The sequence below is a fragment of the Eubalaena glacialis genome, chromosome 19 (genome assembly GCF_028564815.1).
Source record: "Eubalaena glacialis isolate mEubGla1 chromosome 19, mEubGla1.1.hap2.+ XY, whole genome shotgun sequence".
Taxonomy (NCBI): domain Eukaryota; kingdom Metazoa; phylum Chordata; class Mammalia; order Artiodactyla; family Balaenidae; genus Eubalaena; species Eubalaena glacialis.
Window position 1 is genome coordinate 6,544,438 of NC_083734.1, and position 22,826 is coordinate 6,567,263.

Below are 22,826 nucleotides of genomic sequence, written 5' to 3' on the forward strand. Positions count from 1 at the left end.
TGAGCAGTTGCAACAGAAGCAATATGCCCCACGAAGCCTAAAATATTTACTATCTGATCCCTAACAGAAAAAGTTTGGTGGCCCCCTGATCCAGAGTAACGTTCCTCAAGCCATAAAGTGCATACAGATCACCTGGGGAGCTTGTTAAAATGCAGACTCTGATTCGTGGGCAATGCCGGTGTCGCTGGGCCACGGACTAGCTGGGAACTAGGGCGCTGGGTGTAGGGCTGTGTAACGACGTCAGGGCTCAAGTGCCTGTGGCTCGTTTCTCTTGGGCTCTTCATGATAACTTATGACTCTGCAATGCTCAAAGCCTGGACCAGACACAGTTGAAGAACAAATCACTTTATTAGGAAAGGGTCAGTGTTACGAGACTCTTCTCCCCTAGTTCCCAGGTCCACACTCCTCTAGCTCTGCCTCACTTTAGGTCCTTCTCTCCGAGTCCCCCAAAGGAATTCTTCAGAACTGTGAGTGCTTTCGGTTTCTTATCTTTCCCTAGGGCTGGGGTCGGCCCTCTCCACTGGTCCCTCTGGGCAGCCTCCAGCCCAGCTCTGTCTCCTCAGTGGGTCTGCAGGAAGCTACACCTGGAGAAGCAAGGCTACTCCGGCCAGAACCCACTTGGAAGGCTTTTCCTTCGTCTTCAGGTGGAAAGTCCACACGTAGGTGGGTCCTCGCTGACAAGTCTTGTACACAGGACAGGGGTAGATTCTGCGGCAATCCTGCTTATCTGCGGGGATGGCCTTGAGGAGCAACACCGGCATGGGGGGTGTCAGCTCCTTCAGCTTTCCCTCGGTGATGATCCCAGCCTGAGGACAAGGACACGAGAACATCTCAGCTCAGACCCCAAGCTCAGCCAGCCAGGCTTGCTCCTGTCAGAAGATCCAGGAGAGAGACTGGGAAGACCTGGCTGCCCTGGGCCCACCCCCTTACTTAGTTCTCTCGACAACCCACGATGGGGTGCCGTGGAGGGGTGGACATCATATTCCCACTGTTTTTCAGCCTGAATATCTACTCGAAGCAGAGTTCCAAAAGCTGTTGCATATCATATGCAAATTAATCTCTTTGGGGCTTGAATTTCTCTTAGTTTTATTTTGTCATTTCGTAAGCATACCGAATGCAGCTATTTGCCAGATGTCACGCTAGGTGCTAGGGACTTAAAGCTAAGCAAGACACAGTCCCTGCCGGCAAACGCTTTAGATGTTAAGGCTTTGGTTATGTCCTGTTCCAGTTTCTTACGTGCTGTCCTCCACCCTCTAGAGCATTTTCTCTTCTTGAGCAGAGGGGGCTATGTCCTGTCTTCACTCATGTAATAGGGACCTGGCCGTTCTGTAGCTTTCCAGCTGGGGCCTCTCTCTGGTTCTCTGAGATGCCTCCATAGTGCTGTCTGGGGAAGTTTTTCCTAGTAGTCCTGAGAAATATTCTGAGGAACAAAAAGGTGCCTTGGTGAAATAAGCTTGGGAAGCGGTGCTTACCATACCCTGGACCTGAAGCTTTACGGTGCACACTAGCACACTGAAGACAAGAAGTCCTGGCAGTAAAGAAAACAGTTTGACTTTATTTATCCCAGTCTTTCCCAAACTTATTTGACCACAGGACCCTTTTCTTGCAACCTATTCATTTCCCGTGGCACTAGGGTTTTCTGAACGTACTTTGGGAAATGATGATCCAGAGTGACTCATGGATTCCTTGCCTGTGCCTAGGTGATTCTGAGCCCCTTATGCTGTGGACAGAATTTGTTTTAATTCCCATGAAATGTATTTAACAGGAAGGATGTGCCTCTTCAGTTCTGGTAGAGGCTGACATGAGGCATAGTAAGTAACAGAACTAAGGTAAACACTGAGGACCCCTTGTCCCCCACAACTGAGTGTTTATGGTAGGGAGTGGCAGCAGGGGTAGAACCTTTCTTTTTCCATATACCGTAAAACCAACTCTTTTAAAATGTACAATTCACTGGTTTTTAGTATATTTATAAACTTGTACAGTCATCACCAATATCTAAATTCCAGAACATTTTTATCACCCCAGAAAGAAACTCTGTAACCATTAGCTGTCACCATTAGTAGTGGGGTGTTAATGTCATCAGTTATTATGGATGAATTGTCTGTTTCTCCCTTCAATTCTGACAGTTTTTGTCTCCTTTATTTTGGGGTCTCTTTTGTTAGATGCACATATATTTGTCATTGTTATATCTTCTTGATGGATGGACCTTTTATCATTGTAAAATGCCTTTTTTTGGTCTCTACAATTCCTCTCTCTTCTGTCTTTTCTCTAATAACAATTTTTAAGTCTATTTTGTCTACTATTAGTATAGTCCCCCAACTCTCTTTGGTTACTGTTTTCATGGCATGTCTTTTCCATCTGTTTACTTTCAACCTATTTGTGTCTTTAAATCTAAAGTGTGTCTCTTATACACAGCATGTAGTTGGATCAGGTTTTTAAAAATTTAATCCATTCTGCCAATCTCTGCCTTTTAATTTTAGTGTTTAATCCATTTGCATTTAATCCTTGCTCTTTTTTTAGTCATTTTTCTTCAACAAACACTGCTCGGATTGCCAAAAGCCTTTGGTTAATTTCCGGAGTTCTGACAAGTTTGATTCTGGTATATATATATATATATATGTATAAAATTATTATGTATGATTTTGATATATACCTTATTATATTATCTTATATATATGATATATATTATATCTTATTATATATATCTTTATATACATGTGTGTGTGTATATATATATATATATTTTTTTTTTTTTTGGCCAATGTTCTTGTTTTATGGAGGAGAGGAATTTTGGACATCCTGACCCTTCCCTTTTTGCTGAATGCTTTCTGGGATACAGACTTTGAGAACAAGAGTTCTTGGTGGGCGGGTGTCATTTTTTTGTTTGTTTTTATTATTTGGAAACAAGGTAATGAAAAAATGGGAGGTAGTTGATTGGAATCAATATCCTTTTTTCCCCCACAGTGCCAGTGCTCTTCCTTCTGAGCTTCTTCCCTACTTATCTTTTTTGCACTTCTCTCATTTTGGCATCTTTAGTATCCTAGCTCTGGCTACCCTACACCTAATACAGTCCACATGTGATCTCCACTGACAGACTTGTGCAAATGTTCAGGTGGAGAGAGAGAAGTAGGCTTCCTTCTCAACGTTCAGGCTGCTTGAATACTGTCCCACTTTACCGTCCTTTCTGTCGGCTCTTGATTGGTTTCCTAGGGCTGCCGTAACAAAATTATCACAAAGACAGTGGCTCAAAACAACAGAAACGTATTCTTTCACAGTCCTGCAGGCCAGAAGTCTTAAAGTGTAGGTAGGGTTGGTTCCTTCTGGAGGCTCTGAGGCAGAACCTGTCCCATGCCTTTCCCCTAGTGTCTGGTGGTTGCTGCAACCCGTGGCCTCCCTCGGCCTGTAGATGCACCCCTCCAGTCTCTGCCTCCGTCTTCACAGAGCGTTCTCCTCTTATGAAGACACCGATCATTGGATTTAGCGCCTACTCTATTCTAGCGTGACCTCATCTTAACTAATTACATTTGTAAAGACCCCTTTCCAAATAAGGTCACATTTTGAGGTTCTGGGTGGACATGAATTTTGAGGGGACACTCTTCAACTTAGTACAGCTCTCTATGCATATTGATGTGGACTTGTAGGATCTTCTAGACCTTCTAATAGTTTTCCCACATTCCTTTGTATTGACTGCTAGGAATAGTTTAGTGCAAATATTGCCAAATGGGATATTTGACTAAGTAGTCCTTCCAGATCATGTGTACAACAAATGTAAACTTGTCCTAGAGTTATCCATCCTTGTTCATGTCATTTATCCCAGCCACCTGTGCTTGTTTGCTAGTTTCCTATCGGAGACAAAACATCTTTTCTGATCTATGCTGACTCAAATTTGTATTAGCTTGCAGTGAGGAATCCATTCAAAGTGTCACTTTAAATGATATCACTGGCACCCCTTTGCTAACATGTAGCAGTGTAAAAAGTAGGAGGGATTCCTGCCCTCCGAGAGCTCATGAATGAGGAAAGTGGACCAGGGAGGTGAAATGATACCCCCAGGTCACACAACAAGTTTTGAGCACTCCCTATGTACCAGGCACTGTTCTAAGTGTCTTGCATATTAATTCATTTAATCATCACAGCAACTCTGTTTTCCCATTTAACAGTTGAGTAGGGACTTCCCTGGTAGTCCAGTGGCTAAGACTCTTCGCTCCCAATGCAGGGGGCCTGGGTTTGATCCCTGGTCAGGGAACTAGATCCCACATGCCGCAACTAAGAGCCCGCATGCCGCAACTAAAGATCCTGCGTGCCACAACAAAGATCGCACACGCAGCAATAAAGATCCCGCGTGCTGCAGCTAAGACCCAGCACAGCCAAATAAATAAATTAAATAAATAAATATTAAAAAAAAAAACCAGTTGAGTAAACTGAGATTTTTCACAGAGTTAGTAAGCAGTAGTGCTGGGATTCAGATCCAGCCAGTCTGTTGCTTTTAACCTCTCTACTCACTCTGCGCTCTTTATGTCATCCTTGGCTACATAGAAATGATTTGACAGCCTCAAGGGATGCTAAAAGGGTATCCCTTTTAGCAATTGTACTTTACAGGGGGCAATGTGTGTGTAATCAGCCCACAGGGGACGCCCTTTGGCTCATCCCAGGATTTACCTGTGCATCCCAGCGAGCGCCTTCCATGAAGAGGCCATGGATGTAGGCCCCTTCCCGAGGGGGGGTCCTGAATTCCTCTCTGTTCTTCTTTGTCACGTCACATTGCAAGGCCATCTGGTCCAGGGGCCACTCATTCTTGCGGGCCGTGGACTGCATGATGGCGGTCAGGAAGGACTGCGGGTTGAAGAAGCCCGTCAACCACACAGTGGAGGGCATCATAAAGTCGCCTGTCCAGGCCTCCAACTCCTTGATTCGGTTGAGCAGGTCCAAAAACCAGGCTGCCAGGCCTGCAATGGAAGGGTAGGCGCGCCTGGCCCAGGGCTCCGGCACTGTGTCTAGGTACAGAGCGTTCTGTAAGTTCTCCATGTCGCTGGTCATGGTCAGCTCCCCCTGAAGACAAAGGGTGAGAGGGGAAAGAGTGAGGGGAAGCAAGTCCCTGGAAACAGCTGGCCTTGGGGATCTTTGCGAAGACAGGAGATGACTGCCGGGGTGGGTGACACAATGACAGTCCCTGTCTAGTACTTGATCTGCAAGGTTTGTCTCATAGAGACTGGTCCTCTCCCAACTCCTGTGGTATCAGAGTCTACACGTATCTACTGACATTAGTTTAGGTCCACTGCAGACCTCAAGCCACCTGTGGGTTCCATGCTGATTCCACCCTACCCTAAAGCTTGGGCTCCTCCGTTCTCCTCCAGCGAAGGAGGAATCCTCTTCCAATCGCTAGATGAAATCTGTAAAGGAAGATGTACATTGAAAACCATCTTTAAATTAAACTTTGTAACCTGAGTTATGCCAAGGATCTACAATTTCTTGAAGGTGTCGTCTCTACTGCAGTGGTTTCTGCACAGGGGTTAGGGTACCCAATAAGGCTTGCCGTGTCTGATCTGATGACCATCAGTCCTATGAAGCTATTTAAGCACAAGTGAGTTAAAATTATAAAATTATCAGTCACATTAGCTACATTTCATGCCATCAGCAGGCACGGTGCCCTTAGCACAGATATGGGACATTCTCCTCGTTCCAGAGGGTTCTATTGGACAACACTGCTCTAAACAGAAAGGCCTAGTTTTCTGTTTGGTAATTAAACTGTAGTGTATGTGTTTTTGCCAGGGTTGTGTTAAAAATTCTGTATGTTGCAGTTTTAATAAAACATGTTTATGGGCATACAATAGTACACGCTGGCTAAACTGCAGATAAGAAGATATGTAGACAAATCAAGACTCATTACAAAAAAATAAAGTCCAATAGACTTAAAAGGAAAAAGATATAGACTGTAGTTATTTTTCCTTTTAAAATAAAAATTTTAAGTTTTCAATGGCCAGTTAACTCACATAATTATAAAGTGTTTTTATAAATAATACACCAAATAAATTTGCTTCCCCACAGAATTGTTTTGGGTTGTTTTGAGTCGGGGTGTGTCTGTGGAAGTTTTTTGCACCTGTGAATGTTGTTGGCCATGCAAGTTGGTGGGGAGGTAAGGTCCCCCGCCCTGGAATCATCCCACAACTGACCTAACAGGACTGGGTCAGCAGTACTGGAAAAAGTAGGATGAAAATGTCCCGGTCCTTTGGCACATCTCTGAGGGCCGTGGCAGACAGACAAATAGAGATGAACTCACGTGGAGCCCCGGCCTCCGCAGTTGTTTGCTGGTACAGAGAAGTCCTTTGTTGCCTGGCTATCGCCCCTGGCTAATTCAATCACTTACTCCATGTGACCATGCCTTACACAGAGATGTGCCACTTCTGAAAACGGTGAGGTCCTATAAACCTCTATTTCTCTGAAATTCACTGCAAGAAGAAATCATGTGCTTAAATTAAAATATGTGCAGTATTAGGGCAGTGAAACTCTCCTGTAAGACACTAAAACGGTGGATCCATGTCATTACACATTTGTCCAGATCCATAAAACGTACACCACCAAGAGTGAACCCTAATGTGAACTGTAGGTGACTTTGGTGATTGTGAGGAGTCGGGGTAGATTTATCAGCTGTAACAGATGGGCCACTCTGGTGGGGGATGTTGATGATGGGGAGGCTGGGTGTGGTCGGGGGAGGGGGATATGGGAACTCCGCCTTCTGCTTAATTTTGCTGTGAACCTACAACTGCTCTACAAGTAAAATCTGATAATAAAAAATGTATATGTAATACTTAACACTCTTCAGAAATCTAAAATCATTTTGACAGCAGGGAAGCATAAAATGTGTAACTTGGCTTTCTTAAAAATTTCTCACATCTGCTTAGAAGTTATTCTGACAATGATTTTGCATTTACTAATTGAAAGTATGAGTGATGGAGGCTTAAAGAACGTGCTGTCTCTTAGGTTCTGCCCGTTTGAGAGTGAAGCAGGAACGATTTAGGAAAAGAAGAAGTCATTCACCTTGTGGTTAGGGTGCTGAACTCAGATCTGCCCATGACCTTGAGTGGACATAGAAATGACTCACTTTCAGAGGAGGGGCTGAGAAGAAACCAGAGAGAACCCCACTCCAAATTCACTCAGTGTAACGTGGGTCCCTTTCTTAGGAAAAGAGGAATAAACCTACAGACTCTGGGACAGCGTTTCCCAAATGGTGTTCAGAGAAAATTCGTTTCCTCAGGTGCTGCCAGATTGATGGAGGCGGGGTGGGCAGACGGGAAGTTTCTGGGCCAAACTGTGGGTAAGTAGGCCTTTTGTAAAGCCTCCAGCTACCCGCGAGAGAAACCTGCTCCCATCTGCTCAAGCCTGACCTCCTCAAACCCCCCCTGCCTGGATCCCGTGGAACACGGATTAATGTCTGCACTTATTTGCTCATAGGTCAAGAGTCGACAAAAAGAAAACTCACAAAGAGAACACTAAATCCTTAAGAAGATGACGTAGTTCAGGGTCCTGTGTGACTGGCTTGTTCCACGTTCACATTGTAGGGAAAGCAGGGAGAACTAAAGACTGGGGGGCGCTTTATGGTGGGTATGAGGGCTACCTGGATGTGGCCTTAACCACTTTTTTTGTCCCTAAAAATAAATGCTTTCAAAGTCTTTCTTAGGTAGCATATAAGATAAAAACCTGATTTGCCCTCTAGGCCTTCATTGCTTTAAGTCAGTGTGCTTGTTAAAAGCGCGGATTCAAAGGCTCCATTCCAAACCTAAGGACTCCAGCCTCTGGATGGCCAGGAATGTCCATCTGTAAAGGGCATCTCTGGAGGGTCAGAAGTGGCTGGTGCTCTGGGCTCGCAGGCACGTGGCCAGCGTCCATCACGTGGGGTCAGCAACACCCACATATGCCCTTCTCCAGGGGCTGCAGGCTGCACCCTGTCCTGAGGGTCAGCCCCTGTCTGCTTTTCCTTCCCTCTGAAGGTAGTCTTTGCAACCAGCTTTCATATGAATGAAACCCCGGGAGGTAAAGAGATGGGGAGGCAAGTGGGAATTATGTGGGTTCCACCCTTCCCAGTCTGGTGTCCAGACTGCGGGTGACAGCAGCCGGTCCATCTGTGCATTCTAGGAGGCATGTGGGCCAGGGCAGCTGCCTGCGGGGTGGTGACCGTAAGTCACTAAAGGGCCAAAGCAAAACCTGAACTATGAAGTCAACACACAACGGATGAGAGTAAAGAGCCAGAGTGGTTCCCCAAGTCAGCGAGCTGGGCTTTGAGACTGAACATCTCTCACATGTTTAGAAAAACAGAATTTGTCAATTAGGAGGGGCAATCAGCCACTGAAGCATAGGGGGAAAATGTCTGATGCCATTAAATATCTGAATCATAGAAAATAGTTCCCAGCCCCAGATTCTGGGCTGGCCATGACTCCATCTAAGAGAGCACTGCCCAAATGAAATATAATGCAAGTTGTGAATGGGTAATTTTACATTTAAAATTCACAAAATTACATGTGTGTAATTTTACATTTTCTAGTACCCACATTAAAAAATAAAAAGAAACAGATGAATTTAATTTTCATAATATGTTATTTAACTTAACAGATTTAAAATATCAAATATTTCAATATTTAATCAATATAACAATTATTAATAGGACAGTTTCCCCTTTTTGTCCTGTATCTTTGAAATATGGCATTTAATTTAAACTTACAACACATTTCAGTTTGGACTAGCCACGTTTCAAGTGCTAACCTGTCGTTAGTGGCTACCATACTGGACAGTGCATAAGAATCCAGCTTCTCCTGTAGTTTTCCTACACAGGTAGAGAATTTTCTGGGCAGGCTGCCATCAGTCAATGGCGCTTTGAAAGTTATACCTAGTTGTAAAGGATTGTAAAAGAATAAACTGGCATTTGGGAGTTTTGTACATCAGGCTTTTGTGCATTTGGTTAGTGGGAGTCAGTACCTCTGACCAATCAGCTCTGGGATGCTCACAGGACCTTGTTCTTCACTGTGTAAGGCTGAGAGCCAGATGTCTGACTCTCCTGAATTCTTCTCTGTGGGGACATGGTTGTGGCTGGTAGACCTCTCCCAGGTGGCCACTTCTGTGTGCTGTGTGCTGTGGGCTCCCACAGTCCTCAGGGGTTAGAGAGCTGGGCCTCTCAGTTCAGCCAGTACTTTTGGGTAGCATTATGGTTTCCCATCCAGCCAACTATGAATAAAAATCTCTTAATCAAAAATGCTAAGGGTATTGACTTAAGGACTTAAAAAGTTAGACATTTTCTAATTTGGTGCCCAGTCTGGGCAGAGCATTTGGGTTTGCCTGTTTGATGTGCTAGGTAGTGTGAGTTGCCCCATGTCTCCCTGTGCTCCACCTAAAACAGTCCTAGAACTTCAAAGTGACTGTTAAAGAGAAAGAAAGGACCGGAAGGAAAACCTCGCTCAGAATTTCCTCTCCTCCCATTATGCTTCCCCTTCCGTGTTCCACTGGGATGGGAGCTGGGATGTGAGTTCCTCACCGCTCCAGGTACCAGCCGCTCTCCAGTGGGGCCCTCACGTCTCCCGCACATGCCAGGCTGTCCTGTGAACCCCTCCGGTTCCAGTTGCTCCCTTCGGCCGTTTCCTCTCTGACTCCCATTTCTTGCAGCTCAGCTTAACCTCTTCCCCAGACTTGGAAACTTTTCCTTCTCTGAACTCTGCCACTGTCCCCTTGCACCTTCACTGTTCCATGAAGACATCTGTCCATCTTTTCTTCTACCTACTTGCCTTAATGCTATTCACAAACTTGTCTCGCCACAAGAACTACCCAGCTGCTGGCTAAAAATATAGGTTTCCAGACCCCAGCTCCAGAGGCTGGTGGGACTGGAGGGTGGAGATCGGAACACATATTGGGATGAAGCCCCCAGGGAGTCTGATGACCAGGCCGGTTTGGGGCCCTGTCCTAATGAGACTGGGTTTTCATGACAGCGTTTTTAAGTGGAGATTGCTCTGTCTGTCCCCCCCGCTCACAGGGGACCAGGAGAAAAAGGCAACATACCGTTGTCCTGACTGCTTCTGGGTCAATGTTGTCACCACCAGTCACCTTTAGAAGTTCACCATATCACTCTTACTCACCTGAGGGGACCCTCTGCTCCAGCCAAACCAAGTTAACTCTTAGAACAGGCTTAGGGTTCCCCACCTTGGGACTTCTAGAAGATTCTTCATATTGCCACATGTCATAATCCTACCCTTCCTCCAAAGCCCCCTGGATGCCACTTCTCCGCTGGGGCCATCCCTGATTCCACATACTTATTTCTTCCTTTCTTCTCACACCTCTCTCTGTGTGGCACTGAATCAATCCTGCCTGGTACTGTAATCCATTCGTATGCTCGTTTTCCCGCCAGACTGTCCGTCTGGAGAGGAAGGCTCCCCTGTCAGTCTCCACTGTCTCCCCAAGGGCAGAGCACCGAGGCTGGCCATCCACCAGCCCTGCTCAAGCTAGACTGGAAGAAAAGAGCAACTCCCTCCCCACCCCTTCATCCTCGCCCAGGCACGCACTGGGATCCATGACACCAAACCGCAGCGAAGGCTCTTGAAAGAAAAATGAGTGAATGAATTGGAAGTCAGATGGGTAAATAGACTGCACCAAATTGCACAGATTCACTAAGCTAAGACTGCAACAAACAAGCTCAAGATAATTACTAATATGTACCTGCGTACCTAGGGAACCGAGCCACATAAGATGACCGGCAAGGTCCTTATTTACATTTGAGATTGTTCTATGGAATTCTGTATTTCCTTTGATTACAAGCCGGTGCATAATTTGGTAACATTGCCAAACAGAATCAGTCTTCGACATCCCTTCCCGTCTCTCCTTTCTCCTTACTTCCTTCTATCCATATTGGGGCAGAATGGGAATTAACAGACTAAAAAAGACTCACCCAGATTTCTCAGTCTACTTCATAGTTTCTATGTGACCACATGTGAAGACGCTCATGGCTGTGTGTTCTCTGCACCCGTGACAGTGGTCATATGACTCCAAGAGCCAGACACAAGGGCGGCAGCATATCACAGGCCTGGACGTCCAGGGCTGGGCTGAGCTTTCACCGCTGCCTACAAAACTGGGTTCTCACTTTCCCTCTGGGGTTACAATTATTTTAATACATGTGCCAGTGTAAACTGACAACAGTACTTTCCTCAGCTCCTCAAAGGCAGCAGGACCTCCCACTCACCTGTCATCCAGGTGAACAGTTATAGCGCTTTTCTGTTAGGCTTTGTGCTGGGCACTTGACGGAATTATCTTATGGTGAATAAAGTAGATCTGTTTACATAATTGGTGGTATAAATAATAGACTCTTTCATTGCTCATGAGAAACGTCAGAGCTTGTGCAGTATCTTGGGCCTTTCAGATAACCATGAGGTTGCAAAAGATTAAAGTTCTTTCCTTTCCTCTGACGGGGTAGTAATAATAGTGCCATCATCTTACACTTCTGGGTACGTGCCGCGTGCTGGGCATTGTTCTAAACATTCTATGCAAACCTATTTATTGAATCCTTCCCAAAGCCCTATGAAGTAGGACCACTATCCGTGTTTTACAGGTGAAGAAACTGAGACGCAGTGAGACTTAAGTCACTCTCAGGCCACACAGCGAGGAGGCAGCAGAGCTGGGAGGCGGTCCAGGGCTGTCTAGAACCTGTGCTTTGATGCAGCACACACTTCTACGTCCCATGAAAGCAACACCACCCATGTCAGCAGAAGACACAGGGCATCAAGACTTCTCTTCTGCTCGGCGCTCAGCGCATGGGCTCCCGGGCAGCTTGGCAGTCACAGCTCATTCTGCCCTCCCAGCTTCCAGCTTCAGAGCCTGCCTTACCCTCCCTGCAGCCTGGGCAGACTCTGGTTTCTAGGAGTGGCACCTTCTTAGGCAGTGAGGCTGCTGTGAGCACTGCTCTCCAGCTCCCCTGGCGCTCCTCCCACAAGGGGCTCCCGCTGGCAGCGCCCTGCCTCCCCGCCCCCAGCCCCCAGCCTCGCCCACCTTTAATCCGAGGTCTAGCTCTCGAAGGGAGCGCTGAATCTCCTGGGTGAGGACGTTCATCCGTTCGCACTCCTGGAGCACCACGACCATGTAGGGGGTGCGCTCCTCCGCCTTGGCCGTCAGCTCTGGGATGTTAAACTCATCTGTCACCCGCTCCAACATCTCTTCCAGGACGGCCTTGACCTGCCCCACAACAGGAAACACAGGGTTACGACGGGGTTCCACTTCTCCAGAAGGCCTCCATTCCCCTGCCATGTGGCACTCAAGATGCCAGTCATCCGTGCCCTGGGCATACCCTTGCCCGCTTGCTGAGGTCAACTGGGTCAGGGGCTGAGGACCAACCACAGCACGGCCTCCCTTATAGGCCGGCCAGCTCTCTGTGACTTCTGTGACCAGCTTAAAAGGATGGACACAGAGGCCTTTCTGAGAATTGGGAGTTGAAAAACCCGGAGACTGACCCCGTTAGCTGTGGGCATCGAGCTAGAAGGGCACAGGACAGACTTGGGCCTAGGGTGGTCATTTGGAAACACGGGAAGCCGCGGCGCTGAGCAGCAGTGACGGAGACATAAACGTTCCATGCGGAGTTTCCGTGAGGCTGCACTGCAGCTCCTGTCCTTGCGTCCTGGAAGAAGCATCGCCACAGCTCATGTAAACCTCCTCCCCCACCCCACGAACCCTTTTACCACACGGACTGTCAGCTCATTAGACCAGCGGAGCTAGAACAATCAGGGCCTCTCTCCTGGAAAATTGGAATTGAGGCGCTGAGATTCCGGGCTGTCTGCGGGGCAAGCACTGGAGGCTGAGTCTGCCATTTCGAAGCAAATGAGTAAAGCCCAGGAGCTCTGTCAGCAGAGAAGGAAGAACGAGAAAGTGCAGGCTCACTGGAACATGTGGCCGGCAGAGGGGCTGGAGGGAGGGAGAGCGGGCGCCAGAGCTCCAGTTCCAGCCCTTCCTGGAGTCAGGAGGGCCGGTGGATGTGTGTGGTGGATGCCGTTTTGGTTCGTTCATCTCATCCCTCTTCTTCCAGTGACGGGTCCCTGTCTCCTTTCGTGAAATTACCTCTTTCCCACTGTTCTGGGGCACAGTCACCGGGCCCAGCCCTCCCCTGACTCAAGTGGGCCAATCAGATGATCTTTCCCAGGAGCATGAAAATTGAATCTCAAGCCCAGGATTCAGGTGCAGAAAGTGGAGGGAAGTGCGATGGTCCACTCTTCTCTCTCCCTGGGACCCCAGAGCCACTGTGGTTTCTATCCTTTCTTCAGTGTATTCCTTTGATACAGTGAGCTATTTCTTGCCTATTTCAGCAAAACTGGCCCCTGTTCCTTGCAACCAAAGAACCCTGACTGAGTTAATACGGCGTCGTTATGTATCACCCGTGTGAATTTAAGCAAGTCATTTAGACCTCAATTTTCTCATCTATTAAAAATTTCCAAGAGCAACTTTCTCCACTGCCCCCTCCCCCACCAACTCCCAGGGCTGGTAAAGAGATCAAACCAAAAGAGGTGATGAATGTGGCAGCATCTGAAAGCTACAAAGGACCTTATACATGTACAGGATTATTAATATTAATTTTGCCTTGTATTGTTAACAGACAATACATTATCTAGGAAAAGAGCCGATGTTAGAAAAAAAGAAAGTAAAAACTCATTACCGTGTCACAAATGGGTCTCTGGTGCTGTCATAGCAAAAACTGGAATGGAATTTTAACAGTACCTGGGAGCTGCTGCTGAGACAGAAGACAAATGGCTAAAACTACATCATAGTTCTGTCTCTGGAGATGGATTTGAAGAAACAGCCCTGTATCAGCAAGCTGCCATTTGGACATTATTCACAAAGAAATGAAAAGATAGTCTGGAGCTACTGTTTCAAAACACATTGAACATGGGGAAACAGAGTTCTCTTCCGTCGCTGATCAGGCCTTGGGGGATTTGGGGACCCTGCCTGAGGAGGGAGCAAATCCACAGACATAGAGAGGACACTTCAGATGGGAGCAGTGCATGCCAAGGGATGTGGTCTACTTTACTTCCACAAGCAAACACCTCTGTTTTTTTTTTCCTTTTGGAAAAGTAATAAATGCTTATCATAAAAATCTAAATATTACAGATTCCTCTGATATTAAAAGCAAAATCCTCCCACAATTTTGCCTCTTCCTTCAAAGGGGGAAAAAAAGCACTGTTAATTATTGGTTTATAATTTCTGCAGGTGTCCTTCAATGCATATGACTCTATCTATCCATCATCCATCTATCATCCATCTATCCATCCATCCATCCCCATATTTATCACGTCTGCCATATCTTCCTTCCTGCCTTGCTGCTTCTCTTCCCTCCATCACTCTCCCTTCCCTCCCCACCTCCTTCTCTTTCTATCTATCACAAATGGAATCATAATATACACAGATTTTTCAGTTTGCTTTTTTTGTGTTTTGTTTTTGTTTTCTTTTGGCCACACCATGTAGCCTGCGGGATCTTAGTTCCCCAACCAGGGACAGAATCTATGCCCCCAGCAGTGGAAGCTCAGAGTCTCAACCACTGGACCGCCAGGGAAGTCCCTCAGCTTGCTTTTTTCACCTAATAATATATCTTGAACACATTCCCTTGTTAGTACCTATGGATTTACCTTGTTTTTTTAACAGTATATATTATTTCACTGTTTTGGCATAGCATAATTTATTGAGTCATCCCCCTATTGATGGTATTTGGTCTGTTTATCATTTCTACTACTATAAACTAGCCTGCAATAAAGAGATATATCATAACATCTGTGCCCTTTTGAGTGTTTCCACTGGTTGAATTCCTAGGAATAGAATTATGAGTAAAATATATGAACATTTTAAACTTTAGTAGCTATTGTCAAATTGCTCTACAATTTAAACCTCTACTAACAGAGATGGGAGTACATCTTTTCTTATGTTCTCACCACTGGATATCCTCACATTTAAAAAATTTTACCATTGTGTGAAAAATAATATTTCACTTAACTCCATTTAGTTATGAGCGATGTTGAGAATATTTTACTATTTTTCTTGGCCATTTGTATTATTACGTGAATTTCTTTTGTGTCCTTTTCCCCTTTCCCCTCTTCTTCTCTCTCCTTCTTTTTCCTCCATGGGTAATAACTGTATATTAGCAAAATCTGCCCACTTCCCGGTATCTGTGTTGCAGTTGGGTTCTCCTAGTTTGGCAAGTGATCGTACTTCATTCATCTCTGACATACACAAACACACACACACACACACACCCCATTTCTTGAAGTGGTTAGAAGAAGGGGATAAGGAAATGACAAGAACTAGAAGCTTCCTTTAATGCTGCCCGAAGAATCCTAAGCCTATTACTCACATAGTCCCAGCCTTTTCATTTTTAAGCTAGGAACATTTTTGATACTAGGTAGTTTGGATTCTGGGCAACATAAACTTTCTTATCTTCCTTTTGTTCTCAAATGATATCCTATGCATCAAAGAGTAAAACAGCAGCTTTCTCAAAGTAGGCTCGCCTGCATCACAATCGCTGGGCTGCAGATTCCTGGGCCTAAAACCCCAGATCCCAGAATCGGATGCTCCCTAGCTCATTCCGAGGCATATTAAAATTTGAGACTCATTTTAATGACATCACTCCATACCTTTAAACAAACATCCAGCTCCTTTACTATCAGTCAGTTTGTTTTCCTAAAATCAATCCCTGAAGCCTAAAAGTTCGATAACTCTCCAGGTTTTTTAATCCTTCATCTTCCAAGTATGTTTCCTTGTAACAAGGGAACCTCTAACTAAAGGAACCCAGGTAGTACTCTGGAGGGGAGGTGGGGTGAAGCAGACGCATCTGTTGGAAACTGAACTGCCTTGCCTTAGGAAAGCATCACAGAGAAGGTTCACTTTGAGCCCCTTCCTTTTCTGCCCTCTGCTGCGCCCTCACCAGGAACAGAGCTCTCAGGTTGCCTCTGGTCACCCTACACCCACACGGCACCCTCCTCTGCCTTTCCACCCAACAATTCCCCTGCACCTTCCTGAAGTTTCGGGAAGTCCTGTGCTTAGTAGCACTAGCTGTGCGTCAGGAGACTCGGGGACTAACTGTCCTTCCCACAAAGAGACGGCATTTTCGTCTTAAAGAGGAGCGTCTAGCTGGCGGAGTGACGGCGGGGTGTCTAGGGACAGCTCCCCACCCATAATTACCTAGTTTGGGAAAGGAACCATGAGGTCCGTTTCGAGGTTCCCAAACCACGATTGTTCAGCTCTGCCCTTTCTTCACTTTGGCAGACAAACGGAATAAAACCTGCCTTTGGGGGGACGAGTGAATCACTGCCACACCCAGCGGCAGGGACGTCCTACCAGGGACCCCGAGGGCCCGCCTGGCCACGTGACTGCGGCGGGTCCCTCGGAGGCGAAGGGTCGGCGCGGCGAGGCTGGACCAGCCATGCGCGGGGAAGATGTACGCCGTGCAGTCTGCGCTGTGGAGCCCAACGCGGCCGGCGGGAGAAAGGGCGACCTCGGCAGTCCTGGGCTCCCCAGAATATCTCGGGCAACCCCTCCATATACCTTTTCTTCCCTTGCGGTCCCCGCTCCACCTCCGGCCTGGCTGTCCCGGGGCTGCAGCTCCAGCACCGTGCGAAAGAGCTTCTCCGAAGTCTGGGTCAGGAAGCCGATCTCCGCGTTCGGGTGGAGGCCGTAGAGATGCGGCGACTCTGGGGGCAGCTCGGCGTCGATGTACTAAAAAGTCAAGGGCAGGCTCACTTGAAAACCAACGAGACGTGTCTCCCATCTCCCACCTGACTAGTCCTCTGCCCGGCAGTCAGTGGGCCGGAGCAGGCCTCAGACGCCGGGGCCCCGCTGGCCCTCCAGGTGGACCCTGCTCCAGGTGGACGCCACTCACCGATGCGGGCCGACCTCAGCGTGCTGCCCACCTGTTAGGGCACATCCTTACACCGTCCGTTTGTGTATGCCCGGCTGGTTTTCCAGAACCTCCACTTTCATGAGCTCATGCTTTTGGGGGAAGCTTAGCTGACTTTACCCATCTCCAATCTCAGCCCCTCCCACGGCGCCCTGACCTACACCTGTCCCTCCACACACAAGGGGGACTTCTCAGAGTCCCTCAGAAATACTTTTCCTGCCTGGTAATTTTACCCAGCCCTCCCCGCTTAAATTCCTTTTCTCTCCCCTCTGTTTATTTAAATCAGGGATGATAAACCTGAATGCAAACATGGGACCATGTATGCAAAATAAATGTGTGAATCCTGGTGTAGGATGAAGTGAGCTTTGCTTCTGGCAGAAAGCATTCGAATCAAAAACATTTAAAACAATGTGTCTCCAAACACCACATCTCTGTGGTCAGTTGTGGTGGGCCATAGGCTGCCATCCCTAAAAAATCCTCCCCAGCATGTAAAGCTCACTTCCTTCTCCAAATGTTTCTGAGCACTCTGTGCCAATTCTCTCCATTACAGCAAAAAAATATCCCTCAAGTTTAGCATTGATGATTTCTTGGTGTTAGTAACATCTAGTCTAAGTAAAAGATGGCTCATTCCTTAAAGGCAAATTTGCGTGTTTATTTTTGCATTTCTTCCAGCACCCAGCACACTCCTGGACTCCTGGTAAGCCCTATAAGCATCTACTGACAGATTAAAGAGAGGTATGGAGAAAGGGGAACTCTACCGAAGTCATCTGGAAATGTGCAAACCATGTTATCATTGCCCATCACCTGCATTTGTTCCACAGTAGGGGACGCTCTTGCACAACTTTCTTGGCTAAGGCCTTCAAAGTGTTTATTTAAAAAATTCTTTTATTTACTTTCAAGAGAATTATTGTTTTTAATTTCTTCTCATAGGCCTAGTTTTTCTGGATCAAATGACTTTTATGACTTACCTTCTTAAATTTTAGCAATTAAAAATTTGTTTAAAGCTTGTAGTTAATGTTCCTATGACCAGTATTTCCCTTAAGTTTGGTATTCAAGAGTTCTTTTAGGAATGTTCAAAAGTCAAGCAACAAAAAAGGTTTTTTTGTTTGAATTCCTTTTTAATACATTTTCATGGTAGGGTAAATAGGCAAAGATGCACATCTTAAAAATAGCTGAAGTAATAGTAAAATGAAAACCCAAAGTGATAGTATGAAAAAACTCCATGAGAATGTTTTCTTGGTATGTGTACGTGTGTCTGTGTTCATAGCAACCAACAGAGAATAGGAGGGGTGAGTGATCTGCCCACAAGATCATGTCCCTCTGAAGATATTTAGAACCACTAATATAATCTTTACCAAAAGTTGGCTAAGTTCTTACCTGAATTTTTGCTCCTAATGGTTGTGTCAATATCCTGAATGAAAACAATCAAATAAATGCCCGAGATGTTGTTTGTAGAAAAGAGCACCAAATAGAATTATTGAACTAAACATCAAGAATAAAAAGATCTCTAAAAGTTCAACTTTATCACTAATTTGAGGCTAGAAATCCTATAGTAGCTCTCAAATTGAACAGGCTGAGAGCCATGCTGGATGTGAGCTCAGCTCTTTAAGCTGGCCTTCCCCGGCCCTGCATGCGCATCTCCAGCCCTTCGGGGAGAGACCCAGGTCCCTACCTGGTGGTAAGCACTGTAGTCCATGTTGCCTGGGAGGGGGAAGCCTGGCGCCAGGGACAGCTCTCCTTCCAGCATTTCTGGTTTGATGAATTCCTCCAGGTAGGTCCTGCAGAGTCTCCTGTCCCACTCATCAGTGATATGGCCTCCGTACATGATCTCACCAAAGAGGTAGCGCAAGTCATCATAGGGGACCTGAGAGACGGGAAGGAAAGGAAGATATCCACGCAGGCCTTGGGATGGCCCGATGTGTGGACAGAGCGTGGGCCACAAGATGGGGTGGTTCTTGAGATTAGGAACAACGTCTTATTCATCCAAGCTCCCCTGGTGCCCAGCGGGCTCGGGCACATGTGGGAGCTCATTAAACTCTGGAGGAATTACATCAAAGAGTGAGAAGAGGTAAGACGCCAGCACTCTCGCACACATGCCTTCCCTCTTTCACAGTCATTAACTGTGGCAGTGAAGTCAGTCTCTACCTATGGGTCCTTTAATCACGCCAGTGTCCAACGGAGGAAAGCGAGGACATGGGTACTTTTCCCATTTCCTGCCATTAATTAGCATATTAATTAAACGTCTCCTTGGAAAGTTCAAAGTGAATGAAATACAGCACACAAGTTCATGGGTGTTAGAGACAGGGATGGAAGCCACCTGGAGAAAGCCTCGTGGCCGCGGCAGGTGAAGGGTTGGTGTGCTGTGTGGTGGGCTTCCCAGGACCCTGGAACTGGAGGCAGAGGCACTGCTTCTGGGCTGGCTTCATTGTCCCCCAGAGGATGCTGTGTTTGGTCCATGAACCAGAAGAGCCTTATGGTGTAAACATCCCCTTAAGTGGAAGAGCGTGGATTGTCAGTGTGTTTTGTAGGATGGAGACATCAGACAGAGAAGAAAGGAGGCGAGGTGTAGCCAGAGTTTAGCTTCTTTAACTTCCGCAAGACCGTGCTTACGCAAGGAGCTGCGTGCACGAGAAGGTCTGCCTTGGCGAGTTAAATTGGGAGTTTGTGTCAGGTGAGTGTGGGGTCTCTTCCTGCCGATCACCACCCCCTGCAACGCTGGGAGCACACAGGGTGGTCTGGGGGGCCCTGAGACTGACACCAACGGGGTGGCTCACCCCAGGCGTGAGGCACTAACTGGGCGTCCTGAGCTTTCCTGGCCGCCCCCCCTGCCGGGTGGTACTCACTCCTCAGCCTCACACTGGCCCTGGGGTTGCCCCTGTGGTAAACTTGCACTTGCTCACTCCCCTTGGGGAGGGTGTAGACCTGCCCTGGTGAGCACGCCCCTTTCTGGCCGTGCTGATGCCACATCATCCTTCTCAGAGGTGCCCTCCCGAGCCACCCGGCGCCGCGGGAAACTTTACCTTCACGTTGGCCTCCAGGAAGTTGTAGAGCACGTTCACAGAGATGGTGAGGTCCCCAGTGCTGAAGGGGTAGGAGCGATTCCACCCCTGGGGCCCAAACTTTCTTCTTTCTGCCACCACGGCGTGAAAGTAACAAAGCGCAAAGAGGATGCTCTTAAACTCTGTCTCCCGGGAACACAGCTCCAGGGTGTCCTGAAAGGAAATGTTGCTCCGTGTTAGCACAGAGCTGTCATGGTGCAGGGCAGGCCATGCTGTGGGTTAGGATGGCAGGGCTGCTGTGTTCCCGTGAGGCTTTGAGCTCCAGCAGGACTGTGGGTTGCTTTGTGGACAGCCATGGAATCGGGTTTGAGGGGACCTTGCAGAGGGGCTGGGTTTTAGTTTAGAATCAGAGCTAAGGTTTAGATTCAGCTTGTAACGGGGTTTGGTTTACAGTTCAAGTTCACACACATGCATGTGCTAATGAGGTTCCCAAGCACAGCTAACGGAAGAAGGGGTGGCGGCCAGGGGAGCATCGTGTTTGTCCTGTTAATGGCACTCTGCGCTGGGAGGTGGGAGGGGACTCCCACAGCATCATCTCTGATTTCCCTCCTTCCTGCCATGTTTTTCTTGCCCATCACGGAATCTTAGTAGGTGTAATTACTGCCTGTGTGACTGAAGAATCCACGGCTCATCTGCTGGGGGAGCTGCGGGAAGCGGGGCGGGGGTGGGAGTTGGAGCCACAAGAGGCTGAGGGGTGCCGTGCCCTGCCCTTCACATCCGAATGTCTCCTCTGAAGCAGAGCAGGGGTGATCGGACTGTAGCTGCAGAAGCAAGACCTCCTAGGGGTCCTGACTGCAAAGCATAAGGCGGGGGAGACGGCGCGCCTCATGCAGAGAAGATGAAAGACGGGACAGATGGAAGAAAAGGGGAGCAAGAGAGAGTCCAGAGGAAGCCAGTGGAGTTGCGCTTAGACTTTAAGGGGGATGGTGATGATGGTGGGGAGAGGAAAGCCTGCATTGTGAAGGGCCCTTAGGACAAGAGCCCTGGATTCTTTGGAATTAAGCATGTCCTCTGAGTGAGCTCCTCTCTGTTCAGGAAGGAGCAAGATGTTGCAGGTAGAGCCCACGAGAGGCACTGTGAAAGCTCACACAAACTGGACTGAGTTCAGCCTTGGCATTTCTTCTAAGAAGTGGCCCTTAGACTTTGCTTACATGGGGAGGAGAAGCAGAGAAGGCAAGAGAGATTAAGCTTCTGGTAGGTCTGATTTTTTCCATGGAGAACCCGTGACACAGTCTCCCTGTCTTTCTGGATATGTGGGGGTCACTCTGATGCCTTGGTTGGGTACCATATTGCCTTGAAGGTACAGATGTGAAAGGTCAGAGGTGGGACAGAGGACAAAGTCGCTGCCTCGTGCAAGCAAGAACATAATAGCTGCTTTTTGGGCAGCGCTGCTCTCTGCAGACATGTAGGGTGTTTCCTGTGTTACCTCTGACATGTGGAAAATCGAGTCCTGCTGAAAAATGCCTTTAAGCAGACAGACAAGAAGCCACACTTGCTGAAGCTGGTTGACAGTGTATACTCACATGAAGGTCAGAGTGAAATAATCACCCCCGAACGGCACAGGGGTCAGGGAAGCAGTGATAAAAAGAGCTCAGTTCTGCAATTTGTCCCATAAATGGTTAAACTAGGGCTCTGAAGGCACAGAGTGAATCACAGGGCGTATAAACCAGGCCACTGTTCCAGGGCACTTGTAAATGCAGAAGGAAACAATTAAAACTCTTGTGAACAATGAATCCACTCATAAATCTATCCCTCTTCCTCAGAATGAGTTACTGAAGAGGGCTATAAGTGGCCCAAACACCAACAGTTGTGGAAGGGACGTTCCAGGAAAAGCCAGCCTCTCTTGGGATATATTTCCCAGTTGCTTGATAACCAAGACTGTCAGACTAGACTAGGCTTGCAGGGGGTTAAGCCCAAGGTCGAGGGCCCATGGGGAGGCTGAGAAGATGAAGCCGGGTGTAGCTGTAGATGATAATAATCCCCCAGAGGCATAGTTTTATAATATTAATTATTAGAAGCTATATCATGTGAAGCAGCTGTTGCTCCCTTCCCTGGCTCTGTCCAGGACCCTCAAGGCAGGAGAGCTGGGGACTCCCTACCACTGTACCCTTCAGGAGAGCAGGTTAGCTGCACCCTAATGTCTTCCTCCCTCCCCAACTTTAAAAAAAAATTATGGTAAAATATACATATCATAAAAGTTACCATCTTAACCTTTCTGAATTCTGAATTAATTCAGTGGCGTTACATGCATTCACGTTGCCGTGCTACTCAATGCCTTTTTTTTTTTTTTCCTTTTTTTCTGGTGAGTAGCAGTTGAAAAGATTCTTCCACTGAATTGTACTGAGACATGATTCACATGACACACGTTTCATCTAGTTAAGGTATACACTTCCGTGGTTTTAGCATATTCACAGGGTTGTGTGATCATCACCACAGTCTAGTTTTAGACTATTTAATCACCCTGAAAAGAAACCACATACACATGCATTGTCACTCTCCATTCTCCCACGTTCCCAGCCCCGGGCAAGCCCTAATCTGCTTTCTGTCTCTACAGATCTGCCTATTCTGGACATTTCAGATAAATAGGGTCATACAATATGAGAACTTTTGTGTCTGGCTGCTTTCATTTAGCATAATGTTTTCAAGGTTTACCCATGTTATAGCATGTATCAGTGCTTTGTTTTTATTGCCAGATACCGTTCCAGTGTACGGATTCACCATCTTTTGTTTATCCACCCATCAGTTGAGCTATGGTCCCAATGCCTTTTCAGGGCGAAAATGTCTTTGCCTGGAACCAGCTACAACCTCCTGTAAAGAAGTCTGTAGATTTCAAAGTTAAGAATGTCTATTTCCCCTACATGGAATATAAAATCTAG

The 22,826-nt window shown here is 47.1% G+C and overlaps 1 protein-coding gene across 1 annotated transcript in view; it reads right to left on the minus strand.

The window, feature by feature from the left end:
- Positions 1-344: 344 nt before the first annotated feature.
- DNAH9 (dynein axonemal heavy chain 9) overlaps positions 345-22,826 on the minus strand; it is a 297,703-nt gene continuing 275,221 nt past the window's right edge. Inside the window, exons 64-69 of the mRNA XM_061176356.1 lie at positions 19,912-20,103; positions 18,564-18,755; positions 16,540-16,710; positions 12,013-12,195; positions 4,657-5,046; positions 345-806 (exon numbers count right to left, since the gene is read on the minus strand). Coding sequence (XP_061032339.1) covers positions 579-806; positions 4,657-5,046; positions 12,013-12,195; positions 16,540-16,710; positions 18,564-18,755; positions 19,912-20,103 — 1,356 coding nt within the window. The 3' untranslated portion in view covers positions 345-578. The remainder of the gene's footprint in view (positions 807-4,656; positions 5,047-12,012; positions 12,196-16,539; positions 16,711-18,563; positions 18,756-19,911; positions 20,104-22,826) is intronic.